A 15125-nucleotide genomic window follows, 5' to 3' on the forward strand; every position below is an offset into this window, starting at 1 on the left:
TAACTGCTTGTGGTTTGTGTCTTTAGGAATGCCTCTTTCCTGAGGTCCAAATGGAAATAGGTGTGCACATCTTTATGGGTCATTGAGATTATCTACTTGGATTATCTAAGGATGAAGGTGCTTTATAAACACCAATGCAGTCTTTCCCAAGTGCCACTTGTGGCATGTGAAACTGTTTCAGGTGGAACATATACCGTTAAACATTTTTAATAGTGATATATTCATATAAATTTATATTAGAAAAATACAAAAACATTATACCTATGTTTTCACATATATCTTAGAATAAGACTAGAAGTTATTTTTAAAGTGGTTTGAACAGTGCCTACTACATAATGTGTCAAAAATATTTGTTGAATGAATAAAAAATGAGTAAATAAGAATTTGAGGACAAATTTTAAGTATTTGTATAGGTAACATGTGACTTGAGCTAAAATCTCGGAAAATCAATAAGCAGTAAGCAAATATGAGGCATTTATTAGGTTTATTATCAAACATTTATTAAGTAGTAACTACTTTACTCTTTAACCTGAAAAAGTCCTGCTAACTTAAGTGCAATATTTCAATATTTTTTCAAGTATGGGAATTAATGATAAATAATTTGGGGTAGAAAGTTGACTCACCTGTGACAGAAAGGATGAATTTAACAATAATACTTAAGGAAAATTCATAAAGTGAACCACAGTTTTTTCAAATGGACTAAGCCAATCGACATTATTGCAGTTTTAGTCAGTGGCACTATCTGAGGGTTTTTTTTTTCCTTTCATCTTCACTTCATATAGAAGCATTTTTAAGTACTAGAGAACTGTACTATAGGACTAGAGTAAATCTATTCTAAATGTGACAACAAATTTTATATAGATCCATAATACATACAGAATTAAATGTTTTGAATAAACTTGTACTTTCAAGGATACGCTGTTGAAGAGTTCATGTAGCAGAAGCATGTATTTGCCTCATACTTGAGATTCCATTTGCTAGTAACCACGTGACAACTGTATGGACAAGCTCAAGAACTCCATACTCAGTTGGAAGGGAGACAGGCCCCCTCCTTTTCCTCTTTAATCTTCCTCAGGGGGAAAAAAGCTTCACAGTATTCCACAATTACTAAAGTTTACCTCAACTTTGTTCTCAGTTTAGTCTATTCCCCAATATTCATATTTTTGGTGTTACCTAGTTTTTCCTTTTTATTATCTTTCAAATTTTGATCAGGCACTGCTTTTGTCTGGATTTTATCTTGCTTATTACTTTCCAAAAATTATTCTTTTTCAAAAATATTCTGTTGCTGCAGACCATTGATTGCCCCAGCCACCCCACCAGTCAAAATGCAGCCCAAATATCGTGGATACTGATTGGGTATAGAGAAAATAATTCATTTTCAGAAATGGTTAAGAAAATATATATGGAAAAGGAAATATACAAAGAATACTTTCAACAGAGAATGACAGTACCAAAGAACACAAATAGCTAACACTGATAAGCCCAGAAAGAATATTCTTCAAAGTAAAAGTGTTTAAACACCACAGAAGGGCACACCTTCCAAATTTAGTTCCCAGGCTCAACTTCTTAGGTTATACATCTGCAGAATACCACTGTAAGCCGCCTCTGGTTTTGCTCCATACCATCAAAACACGAGTGCATGTGATAGTGAATAACAAACAGAAAGTGACTGTCCCAAAATAAATCTGGCATGAGTTTTAATAATGATGAGTTCTGTCTGTTTTGAACAACACTCAGAAAGCTACTTTTATCTCCTCCTGCCAAATATAACCATGTGGAAAAAAGTCAGAGTGAATCTAGAGAAGGAGCACCCTACTCATTGCTTTTAAAAACTTCTTCATTTAACCAGGTGATTCTTCTGGATAATTAGGAATGTCTCTACCTGTCCAACAACAACAAACATTTCATTGAAAAGAAACATTTTGGTGCCAATACAGAAATAAATTCTTGCCTAAATTTGCCTCCAGTCAGAATACACACTGAACATAAGAACAACGAAATACGAAGACCAATGGGACAATGTTCAAAAATAAAAATAAACCACTTAGAAAAAAAAATTTTCATTTTTTTGATTATTATTTGAGTCAACACTTTTAGGCTAGTTAATGTAAGATCAAAGATGGTAGATGATAATAACAAAATATGTTTTAGAAAAAAAAAGAACATTTTTTCTGCTTTAAAATAATTATTGAAATAAATGCATAAAGATAAGCATCTCCCCCCACAGTTGCACAGGGTTAAAATGTCTGTACATTATAGAGTATAGGTGTAATGCCAGCAGAAGCCATTTTCCTCTCCAAGAATTCCTTAATACTGTGCCAAGATCTGGCAGTACATTTCTCCAGCTCTGACTAAGCACTGAGGTCTTATTCTTGGCTGCTAAATCTGAAGCTATAAAGGGTTCATGGTTCAGAGAGAAACCTGCACCACTTCTTTAGAAAAAGTATACATATCTTCTAGAATGTTCTTATTACAAACTGATAGGCAAGGGGAAAATGTATTAGTAAGGAGATACCACTTCCTGAATGGTATTATATAAGGCACATTTTATCCTTCCAGTGCTGTAACATAGCTTCAGTATTGGGACAGTATTAAATAGGGGTGATTCAGCCCAACTTTTCACAGACTGTTAAAAATCTCTACTAATTAATACTGTTGAGTGTTTTGGTGGGTTGGTGGGTAGAGGAAGAATGTCTGAGTTTATAGTTTTTAGAAACAGTGAGGAGAGGGGGACTTTCAAGTTTATTCACCAAACTAAGTCCTTTAAAATCTTTCCAAGTAGAACTCCTGCCTAAAATGAACAGTTAACATTAATTCATAATCAAATATGCCAATTTGTATGCAATGTCCTGAGGTTCATAAAAAATAGTTATTAACTATTTCATTCATGAAATATGTTATTACTATCCTTTAATACCCAACTTGGTTAATTAGTCCTTTATTTATGGATAATTCATGGATAGGTATACAATATTGAAGGTCAAATGACCACAATTTTGTAATGGTGGAATCCAAATTCATAAGGTTGTTTAATACAGAGAACAGAGAGGAGGAGGTTAATTTTTACTGAGCCTCTTTTCTGTATCATCTATTTATGGTGGTGGATGGTTCAGTCGCAAAGTTGTGTCCGACTCTTTGCGACCGCATGTACTGTAGCCTGCCAGGCTCCTCTGTCCATGGGATTTTCCCAGGCAAGAATACTGGAGTGGGTTGCCATTTTCCTCTCCAGAGGATCTTCCTGACCCAGGAATCGAACCCAGGTCTCCTGCATCTCAGACAGATTCTTTACTGACTGAGCTACGACGGAAGCCCCATCTATTTATAGTATTGCATTTAACATCATTCTGAGTAGGAATTAATATTCCCACTTGAGGAGCTCTGGAAATTAATACACCCACTCAGGACCATTTAGGTAACTAGTAGAGCTGTTTTTAAGCTCACATCAGAATGCCCAAAGCCCTTTCTCTCTAGTCTCCTCTGCTGTATTCACACAGTATTTGATAGTTAGAAATCCTACCTCCTAGAAAGTAATCTTGGAAACTGCAGGATATTTCTAATGCACTATTAGCAATTCTACTACATTTAACACCCCACTGAAGATTTAAAAATGTCTTTTTAAATCATAAGCTGACCAAGTCATTTACACTCATGACAAACAGTTAGCTAAAGTATCAGGTTATGGACAACTTGGAGATCTCAGTCCCTGCTCCATTCACAGCCCTGACCTATCAGTCCAGAGACTATTCAGGCAACCTGAAAACATGAGAGGTGTCCGGCTTATTCTGAATTAGTTACCTGTAATCGTGATATTTTTTTTCTAGTTTTTGTTGTTCAGTTGCTCAGTCGTGACTGACTCTTTGTGACCTGTGCTGGACTGCAGCATGCCAGGCTTTCCTGTCCTTCACTATCTCCTGGAGTTTGCTGAACCTCATGTCCATTGAGTTGGTGATGCCATCATCCAACCATCTCCTCTGTCGCCCCCTTCTCCTCCTGCCCTCAATCTTTCCCAGATTTTTTCTTCTCTGCTTCCAAAAAGAATTTGAAGTGACTTGTTGAGAACAAAGATACTAACAAAAAATAAACGATAGGTTTGTGAGATATAGGGAGTGGGAGGAGATAATAAACCTGTTCTAAAATTTGAATTAACATAGATGCTATCTGGTAGGGTCTGACAGCATCTTGGATTAATTTACTCAGGTGAACATAGAAATACTAGTATGAAAAATGGAGAGGCTGAAAAGGTTTTAAATGATTATGTGTAAGAAAATTTTTCTGCAAACCGTTTCTTCTGAGATACTACAGAGAGAATTACAGGGGAAAATGGTTCACATTCCATATCAGCAAGATGGAATTAATAAGATTTTACTATAATAAACAAATTGTTCATGAAGTCAGTCTCTTTCTCTCTTGACTTTATTAAAATGTCAGGCACTGCCACAGTATATGGAAGAAAACCTAATGTACTGCTTACCTTTTTAAAAGCATAAGTCTGGTTATAAATGCACAAGGCTTTATGTATCCGACATTGTGAGAACTAAGAGGTTCAATGTAAATGAAATTTACATCATAATTGGTTCACAGTTTTAAACCAATTTTAATGTAAAATATGTTTTACAGGAAATCTTTTCAGACAGATCATGCTTTGTCTTACACAGATATTAACCACAGTTTAATCTTTTCTAGATGAACCAGGATCACCAAGACATCAGGCAAAGGACATTTGGCTGAAGTCAGAGAGACCTGTTTTTGAAATTTCACCTTTTCTGGTGTTCACCTTTTCTGGAGAACGGTGTTTGACTAGCTGGGCATCATTAATAAGGAAGACCTTCCTTTGTTTTGTGAACTATAGGAGAAAAAAAGGGCTTGTGAAGTAGCACTTTGCTTGTTTATGTGCAAAAGTGAGGTGTCCTGAAAAGACCAGAGATATTTTAAAATGTTAAGTGCCCTAGAGCTTTTAAGACTGATATACTTTGCTTTTTAATGACAGGTAAATATTTCATGTGTTATCATTAATATTTCATTATAAATTTTTAGTTTTTCATCTCTAAATGTATGCTTTCAATTACTTTCTCTGATTTACTAAAAGTATTTTTAGTGTATCTTTTTATCAAGATTTTGATATCAAAGTTGTAAGAATGTAAAATTACAATGTCAGCCAATGGGTGAGGGGATATTTGAATTTACATAAACAATTTTATGCTCCCTGTTAGGAATTAATCTATTGTCAATAACAAGGAAAAAGGATCTGGATTTTGTGAAACACTTTTACTTTATAGTGATTGAAAACCAGCTGATTATTCAAATAAAGTAAAAAAATGTTTCTTGGACTCTTAGATAATGATTTTTTTTTTTTTTAGGTGCATCTCCCTAAACATCAGTGAGGAGTTCAATCCCGGGAGTTTGCTAACACAGACTAAGCAGAAGATTAGGATCATGGTTTAAACTGAAATGTGTTAAAAGTACGTGCCTTTATTCTCCTAAGGACATAAAAAGATATTCAGACAAGGCTTGTAGGACAGGAAGAATGTTTCCAGGGAAGGGAAGCCATAATCTTTTTGTTAGTTAAGCTTTTTTTTTTGATAGAGTGGCACATAAAAAAAACTTGATTTTATTTGCACAGATTATAAAACAGTTCAATGTCTACATCATAATAAAAGCCCAATTTTGCTGTTTCTAATTATTTCTTGAATAAACTGTCAAAAATATTTAGGTTTATCAGCGCAAAGAATGTTTGTCTGGTCTTGGAGAGATTAGAGAGTAAAATGTTTTATGAATAGGAATATGGAATTCATTTTCTTATCAAAGGTAGAAACATTATGCTGAAAGTGTACCCTGACAAGTATATATTAGGCATTATAAGCAATGGGTTTAAGGACCTCCCGGTCATTTGGAGAAAGACAATCCTTTTATTGTGCTGGCAAAATGCTTTTGGTTTCCTTTGCCATTAAACCTAAATGCCAGTGGAGGTTTGAGCAGAGTTGAAATAGCTTTATACAATATAATCTTTAAGAGAATAATATATACCTGTAAAAGGAATTTTTATTTCCTAAGGAGATGAAAAATTACATGTTTCTTCATCCTATGTAGGGAATGTGCATTATTTTCATCTCCTGCTCAGATATAAATTTTTCTATCTACTTTGAACATTCTGCACATTTCTTGCCTAGTGAGTCAATTCTACCAATTGTGGGGAGGGGGAAAGCTCAGAAGACCCTTACTAATTTCTTCTAAATTGAATGGTAGTTTCATGGAGAAGTTTTCATTTAATTTATGTGATCAGATTGTGTTAAGTAGAACCAGACTATGGGGTTAAACAGTTCCATATGTTTCAAAGACCCAGAACTTTTCCTGAAAGGAGACACCATTCTAAACTCAGATGTTACCTCCTGCTTCCAGAAATGGCTGCAACTCCACCCCAGTGTTAGCTTCTCCCCAGTTTTGTGTATCACACATCAGCACATGGGAGAGTTCCAATCCCCTGGCGCTTTCTGTCGCCTGGAAGGACCCCTGCCACATTGCTGGGTTCCAACAACCACCAGATTTTTCTCCCCCTATCATTGTTACTTGCCTTTGTTCTCTGTATGAATGAAGAACTAGGCACATGCAAGGAAGAAAGGCCAAGTTAACCAAATTCTGGAAATCTGGTTCCTGGGTCAGAGCCATGCTGAACCCTAGTGGGATCTACAAATGCTTTACAACTCACCACTTGACGACATGACATTTTGGTGACTACAACCATCCCCTCTTCATTTTATGCTCCAGAAGTTTGTGAGACCTCAATGAGTCATGAAGAATCCAAAGTGATGATAACAGAAAATAAGAACTGACATCTGAACAAAGGTTAGTATTTGACAATGGATAAAGATTGGTATACCTTCCCTTCCTCGGGGCTTTGTTGACAAGAACTGTGAACGTCGTCTTCTCTGACTAATTTTCCAGGCCAGGAAGTCAGTCCTTTGATTTGGCCCCAGACCAAGTCGCCAACGTTGAACGTCCTTGGCCTATAAGGGATCAATTCATTTGAAGAGGGGGAGTCTGGGTTCCTTAGGTCATCTTCACTACTAATGCTTTTAGCGTCTGAAGGGCTAGGTACACACCCGTTAATGTTTTTGGCATTAAAGTCTCCATTGTAATGGATGTAGTCTTTGACCAGAGAACTCTCCAAACTATTGGAGGAGCTCGGAGATTGCTCCTCTAGGACAAAGTCTTGCTTTGTGGTGCTCAGCAGCTCTCCAAAGCCCCGACTCTGCCGAGATCTGTTCCCGTTAATGTGTGCGCATCTTTCCACAGTGTTCTCTAGTCTCTCCTTAAAACTCATCATAGTTCTTTTGTAGTTATTATACCTGAAATTCTCCTCCAAAATCTTATCCCCTTGACAGTTTCTCGGTGGTAACAGTATTGGGTGCTGTTCCCCAGGCAGAAATGGCAGTGTAGAGACATTGTTGGGCCTTTCGTGACAAGGACTATTGTGGATGTGGCCTGGATGATCTAAAAATTCCTCACACTTCCACCTGTTTCGCTCCCCTCCAGGGCTTTGCTCCCCATCCCACTGTTTTTTAGATGTGTGGCAACCTGCTGATTTGAAATATTCAAAGCCATCTCCTTCGCTGGAGTTCTTCCCGTGGTCCAGACTGCTAGGCAGCCGAGCCCCTCTCGCACTCCTCAGCCGCCCATCGTGATCCACACTGCCCATGTTTCGTCCGTGAATGACCGCACTGACAGCACTGGGGAGACTTAATGGGTCACCGATGGAAGCAGTGAAGGCACTCATGGCACTCAGAGCTGGAATGGGGCTGATCTGAGTTGTACTGTTGACAGCAGTGGTGATGACAACCTGCATCCCTTTGCTGGCTGCATCCACGACTGCTTTGTAAATAGCATCTACGGAAGCATCGCCTTGGCCCCCCATGATGAGGCCATCCTTCACCTGCTGACCTAGAGATGGGTCAATCCTCGACTGCAACTCACAAGAGGTGTCTTGGAAAGGTGGAAGTGTAGTGTTTGGATTTTCGGGAAGTGCTGTGAGCCCCGGCTGAGTGCTTATTCTTTTGTTTAGGAGAGCTGCATCTTCCTGCATTCTCACCTTAAAGAAATAGACAGGAAGTAGTGAGACAGAGAGAGAGAAAAAAAAATTTCAAGTCCTTAAAGAGAAAGACTGTAATTTTAAGATTTACCAGAAGACCAATGACTATAACAAGGAAGGCCATATAAAGACAGAATAAGACTCAAAAATGAAATCAGAAGTCACTCTGTATAGAAAGACATGTCTTGATTATACTTGGGTACTGTTTCTTTGATTGGAATCATATAACAGATTTAAAAAAAAATCATATTACTAAACATTCTGTGGAAAAATTACAGTTGAGGTGGTTGGACACAAAAGGTTTCCAGGCGATGATTCCATGTTTTTAGTGTCATTACAGGTTTTCAACTTGGAATTCAAAGAGAGAAACAAGTCTGTCACCAGCATTGCTCACATTAAAAAGGGAAACAGGTTTTAAAAATGATCTCTAACTCATTGATATTTCTACTGAATTAAGTGAAATAGAAAACAAAAACAAAAAAATATATATATATATACACCCCTTTCTTAACAATGAAACTATTTCTGTTGAGTTGTGCTCAGTCCTGTCTGCCTCTTTGTAACTCCACAGACTGTATCCTGCCAGGCTCCTCTGTCTATGGGATTTTCCAGGCAAGAATACTAGACTTGGTTACCACTTCCCACTCCAGAGGATCTTTCTGACCCAGGGATGGAACCCGTGACCCTTGCATTTCCAGCACTGACAGGAGGATTCTTTACCACTAGTACCACCTGGGAAGTCCCCAAACTATTTCTGAGATGACACTGGATTTTTGAAATCTTTAGGTAGGGTAGTAACACCAGCTCTTCACCCTTACTGGGTAACTGCCTGAGGGACATTCCCACGCTGCCAACAGTGACAACAGTGGCCTCGGAGGTGATGCTTCATTGGGAAGAGGTGATGGGAGGAAATGGCCAGTGAAGAGTATCAATGCTCATCATGGGCATGATGAGTGCACTTTGAAAAAGTCCACAGGTTATTCTAGTTTCACCAACCCCAGCTAAGAATTGCTCTCCAGAACCTTGATACTTTGGATTTCCTGTCCCCCCACCCCCTGCTTCACTGACCCACGATCACTCACTTCCTGTCTTTACATCTTTTCCTGCTAAACCAGAACCTGGGATCCATCAGCAACATAACTACTTTCCTGCCATTCTCCCCTTATCTACACCTACCAGATAAAAATTCCAATCTTGGGTCAATTTAGCTGCCTGCCTTCTGTATCTGTATGCACAGTGAGGATGCTGAGTATCTATCCATAGGAACTTATGGCTTCCAATCTCAGCTGGGGGTTTGTATTCCCATCAATCCTATGATCCTCTGGTTAGGTATCACTCTCTGTCACAACTATTCAGATTTTATCCACTTCCTCAAGCCAGCTGCTATACTATTTCCCACATTACTCTTAGTATTTGACCCTACTTAACAGAGATAATCAAGTTTATAGGTTAGGAGTTCTCATTATTCTTATACTTGGCTACTCCCTGCCTTCTGGCAGCACACTGTTCCCTGCACAGTGTCCCTGGTCCTGTCCCGCTTCCCAGTGTAAGAGGCACTCCCTCTGCCCTCTGAGTAAGTCCTCTGTTTATGCTCTGGATACCAAGCCTTTCCTCAGGGATCTTGCCTTATCTGTTAACCCCGTCTCTTCTTTATGTTCAATCTCTTCTACTTTTTTCTTTGTCTCTTTTCTTTAGCATTCAACTATGTGCATGGCTTCCATATTTTATCAATAAAAGTTTGCATTCAACCTATGCCTACCTTGGGGCACTATTTTATTTCTGTTATGTTCTTTGTAGTTAGGTTTTAAAAAGTTTTAAAAAGAGTAATCCAAACTCTAATTTATTTTTCATTCTTCCATCCATTGCAATCTGGCTCCTGCTCCCACAACTCCGCAAAAACTGCATTCAAGCTACTGTTGTTCTAACTGCTAAATCTAATGGATTCCCTTCAGGCTTTACCTACTTATTTACTCATTGACATGGTTGAGAGCTTATTCTTCCCTTCTAAATTATTTTATTATATGAGTATTTTTTCATTGTCCAAAAGAGAAAAGCTTTCTTCATCACTTTCCCACCCAAATCTATACTTTTGTATCCCACTCTGATTCCGTTTCTTTCTCAAAAGTGATCAGTGTTCGAATACATCCTCATAGACTTGTTTTTAATACCTTAAGTGTGCAGCTGCACATCTAGTTTCCCTTCTTTCTTTCACACCTTCCTTTCCCCTTGCCTCATTTCTTTTTTTCATATAAGTGGTATTATATTTTAGTACTGTTCTATAATACAACAGTGTTGGAGTTCTGTAATCTGTGGATCTGTCTATATCAGATTATATAAACCTACCTAATCTTCGAATCTACTAGATAGATGAAAATAGCAAAACATACTCAATATTTAACTATTTTCCTACTGATGGTTGCTTAAGTGGTTTCTAATTTTTGACACCACAAATCAAATTGCAACAAAACATTCTAGATTGTGCCTTGATTTCTCCAAAATATCAAAGTTGAACTTGTGGGTCAAAGGACACACACATATATAGACACACATATATGTGTGTGTATGTGTGTGTGTGTGTAAAATTGATAAACTATCAATCACCCTCTAAAAGGACTATGTCAGCATACAATCAGACCAACAATATATCTGAAAGAATCCAGTTCCCCACTCCTCTGTTAGCAAAGGATATAACTATCTGATGGACATAGTAATGTTGTAATTTGTATAATTCTGATTATTCATGTTTATTACTAATTATTATTTAATTTTCTGAAATGTCTGTTCATTTCTATTGCTCATTTTTCTAATTGATTCTTTTTTCTTCCTAATTTGTAGGAGCTTTTAAAATATTATGAATGGCAATTAGTTGCTATTATTATGCATGTATTAAGTTGGCCAAAAGTTTGTTTGGATGTGGCCAATGAACAAACTTTCTGGCCAACCCAGTAACTTCTGCCAGGTTGCCACCTGTCTTCAACTTTGTTTAGAATATCTTTAATCGTACAGATTTAAAGTTTTATGTATTCAACTCTGTCACCTCTTTTTTGACTCCTTGGTTGTGCCTTGCTGAAAGAGCCTTTTCTACCCTAAGATTATTTAAAAATCTTCTATATTTTCTTCATGTATTTATTTAATGTTCCTCTTTCCATCCAGCTCCTTAATCTATCAGGAGTTTATTTGTTTTTAGAACTAAAAGAAGACCAAGTGGCTGAAGCCAGGGAGAGAGTGGTGTGAACTGGTGCTGGAGAGTGAGGCAGGGTAAACACGTTAAGGATGTGGATTTTAATCATGGGAGCAATGTTGTTGTTTAGCTGCTAAGTTGTATCCAACTCTTTTTGCGACCCCATGGAATATAGCCCACCAGGCTCCTCTGTCCATGGGATTTCCTGCAAGAATACAGAAGTGGGTTGCCATTTCTTTCTCCAGGGTATCTTGTTGACCCAGGAATGGAACCCCAGTCTCCTGCATTGGTAGGTGGATTCTTTACCACTGAGTCACCAGGGAAGCCCTGGGAGCAATGGGAAACCACAAGAGTTTAAGAGGGTAACATGATCAGTTTTTAATAACAACTTCTAAAGGACCACTGAGATGCTTCAGACAAAATAAAATGCTTCAAACAAAAACACTGAAACTTTAACAACATTACTGAGGAATAATAGTAAGTAGAGGTGAAAAGGTACATAATCACCTTCTTTTGTCTGTTTCTCCCAATTTAGCAAAACAAGTAGTAAACATTGTTTTCTACTAAAGTAACCCAGGAAAGGAGAGTACCTGGAAATTCTGAAACAGACAAGCCATGGGGTTATTGTTAGCTGGGCAAGGAATTGTGGACTGTCCTTGAAATGCCTGGAGATTCTGGTACCCCTGAAGAAGTTGCTGCTGCTGCTGATTTGGAGGAAACATCTGATTGTTGTTTAACAGCGACTGTAGATGAGTCAGTTGATGGTTATTCAAAGTACTGTTTATTGAGGGCATGTCACCTATAGTATGAAAAATATAAAATATAAGTCAATGTGATTCTTTGGAGGTCCTATGCCTATCTTTCTTGAGGATTTCTAAAAAAAACTAAAAACTAGACTTACATGGTAACTCTTTTCTCTTTTTCTCCTCAAAGTCTTACTAAGTGGTAAGAAAGACTAATTTTCTTATTTATCTTTCATAATCATTATTTATCTTTCATATCATGGAGAGACTAGTTAGTTTTTGGTCTATCCATTAGCCAATCCTTATATATTGATCTTCAGTGTCATAGAATTCCTTGAAGCCATTTTTGTTAAAGCAACCACAATTAAAGGTTAAAATTAGCCCTAAATGCTTTAGCAATCATAAGATAGTTAAAATACGTGGGCCTGACCAGGCCTGTTTACAAAACTTAGTTCTCAAGCCATAATAATAACTACCACCAAATCAAATTAAATTTGGTTTAGAAATATGTATTAATATGTATTTTGTCTGTTTTAATATACATTTTGTTTTTACATAAAGTATGTATTCGGTATTTTGGTTACCTAAAATTAAAATTGTAAATAAAGCTAGTAATACAGAAAAATTCACTGTCATAGTCATAAAGAATAAATGTTATATAATCAGATAGGATGCTGCTCCTGCTGCTGCTAAGTCGCTTCAGTTGTGTCCGACTCTGTGCGACCCAATTGGACAGCAGCCCACCAGGCTTCGATAGTTAATACCAAAGTTATATTCGAACTTCAAAATTAACTTGTTTTGAAATTACATTGACCTTATTTTGAGGATAATGTCATAGAAATTGTCCTATGACTTGAAATCTGTAGCGCTTTTTAGGTTCTTTACTACACTAATTTGATTGCCAAATAGGAGTAATTAAACTATTTTATAAAGGTGCTTATGAAAACTAGAAACATATTATTTTTTTAGCTACTGAAGATGCCCTTGACAATATCATGTACATTTGCCTATGTTTCCAGACTTTATGGGCACCATCTCTATACTACAATTACCGGCATCAAACAGCTGAATATACTTGACAAGATTTTATAAATTTTTTGAGATAAGATAATCTACATAAAGGATTTTGTTTTTAAGCCACAAAGTTCTAAAGAATAATACTGTTTGAGAAAACCGAGCAGTAGCTATTTGTTTCCTTGAACTTGGGCAAGCATTAACTTTGAATGTTTTTATGTCTTGTTTCTTATTTTAAGCATTTAGTTTCTTATGGATAAGCATTTAGTTTCATTAATTTAGGGATCACCTGGAAAAGCACTTCCTCAAACTGTTTTCATCCACAGTGCAGCTGCTCATACTAACCCTGTGATGCCACATCAACTAAAATTCAAATAAATGTTATTTTTAAGGTGTACCTGTGCTTTAATTATTTGAAAAATAAGACACTACTTGGCTTAAGAGAATGATGAGTAGGTTAGGTTTAGGTGGCATCAGAATTAGGAGAGAAGGCAGATTAAAATGACATTTAGTATTTCTAGAATAGGGGAAAAGGAAAAAGTCATTTTCATGTTTGTATAACTATGGTTGTATGTGGGTGTTATTATATTTAGTTCTTCCTTAAGCAAGCTGTGACATAACAAAAACATTTTTAAAAATAGTGTGACAAAATGGAGGTTTTTTTTTTAAAGGAGAAAATAGAATTAGAAAAACGTTTCTTTTGTAAAAATTTGTGAAAAAATTTAACTTACCAAGCAGACCTGTCCCCAGTAGAGGGTTAAGTAGCTGTGGCACCACAGAGTTACTGTTGAGTTTAGCTGGACCAGGTGTATTCCCAGCATTATTAGATATATTCAGCAATGTTTCTGCCATTGACACCACTGCTGTCCCACCAAGTGTTGAGACAGTCAGTGCTGCCACTGCTGATGATGTAGTGGTTGTGGTAGTGGTTGCCTGGGAAGAAGTTGCTATGGAAACCTCTGGATGATTAGCGGTGTTGGCCGATGCCGAGTTCAGGACACCTCCCAACAGCTGGGGATTCAAGGCCATTAATCCTGAGGCCCCAGTGACAGCTGGGAGGAAGAGGGGGTTAAAAGTAGTGTCACTGCCTGCAAAGCTTGGTAAAGGGTTCCCCAGGGGGTTGGTTAAAAGGGTCTCAGCTCGGCTGTTCTCTGACTGATTGCTTGGCAAATGGTCTGGTGGGGCTGTCATCTGTGTTAATGAGGGTAAGGGGGTATTTTGCTGTTGCAAAATATCTGAGATGGCCAGATTGAAAGATGGCAGGGGAAGCATGGCAGCTGCGTGGGCTTGGTTCTGAAGCAGGGCTGCTAAGAGTTGAAAGTGAACAGGCTGCAATACCTGCCCATCCATGTCACCGGAGAGAAAAGCTAAAGCAGCGTTTACATTCGGGTTGAGAAAACCTAAAGGGTGGAGGTTGATCTCAGACTTGCCTTCTCCTGCTGAAGGCTGGAAGATATTTAATAGATTCTGGTTTAGGAGATGCTGTTGATTCACTGGCAAAGAGATAGGTAGAGAACTGAGGAGGCTGGGGTTCAAGGGGTGTGGAAGATGGTTGTTTGAAGTGCTGTTGGATGGAAAATGAAGTGCGTGCTCCTGGCCAACAAAAGGAAAATCACTCCCAATGGGCAGCTGACTCTGCAGTGGGTTTCCAGCTGCGGTGGTGACTATGACGCCGTCTTGAAGAACAGATGTTGTCTTTGTGATGGCAGGGTGGTTGATGCCAGCTATGGCTATGGAGGAGGATGGTCCTGAACCGCCTGAAAGAAAGGGGAAAAAACCCATTTATTAATTACGGAGGTTAAGGAAGACTTCTCTATAAAAATACATTGAGATATATTTCGATGAATATATTACATGCCATCTTTATAGAGGCTAACCAGATTAATTGTAATTAGAGATGATCTGACACGTTAATGAAACAAGTTCAACTTCATACCTCTTAATCTACTTTGAATGTAAATATTCTGGAGAAGTTTAGCACTTTAAGAAATAGCTGTTCTGTCAAATATCTTGTTTTTCACAGCCGGACAAAGTGAAAATGGGGAAAGCTGTGTTGTAGTCCATTCATTTGGTTAGAAAAAAGTAACAAGGCTTCATTTTTCAA

The 15125-nt window shown here is 37.7% G+C and overlaps 1 protein-coding gene across 7 annotated transcripts in view; it reads right to left on the reverse strand.

Annotated features, from left to right (window-relative positions):
- Positions 1-15125, reverse strand: part of MBD5 (methyl-CpG binding domain protein 5) — a 484478-nt gene that overhangs the window by 18705 nt on the left and 450648 nt on the right. For 4 of the 7 annotated variants that reach the window (XM_015475434.2, XM_015475435.3, XM_015475432.3 and 1 more), the window contains 3 exons: positions 13753-14778; positions 11855-12063; positions 6875-8083 (listed from right to left, as the gene is read on the reverse strand). In XM_015475434.2, the coding sequence (XP_015330920.1) occupies positions 6875-8083; positions 11855-12063; positions 13753-14778 (2444 nt within the window). The remainder of the gene's footprint in view (positions 1-6874; positions 8084-11854; positions 12064-13752; positions 14779-15125) is intronic. The other 3 variants (XM_015475445.3, XM_015475436.3, NM_001191268.2) reach the window with 1 other exon arrangement.

The sequence above is a fragment of the Bos taurus genome, chromosome 2 (assembly GCF_002263795.3).
Source record: "Bos taurus isolate L1 Dominette 01449 registration number 42190680 breed Hereford chromosome 2, ARS-UCD2.0, whole genome shotgun sequence".
In the NCBI taxonomy this organism is placed as follows: domain Eukaryota; kingdom Metazoa; phylum Chordata; class Mammalia; order Artiodactyla; family Bovidae; genus Bos; species Bos taurus.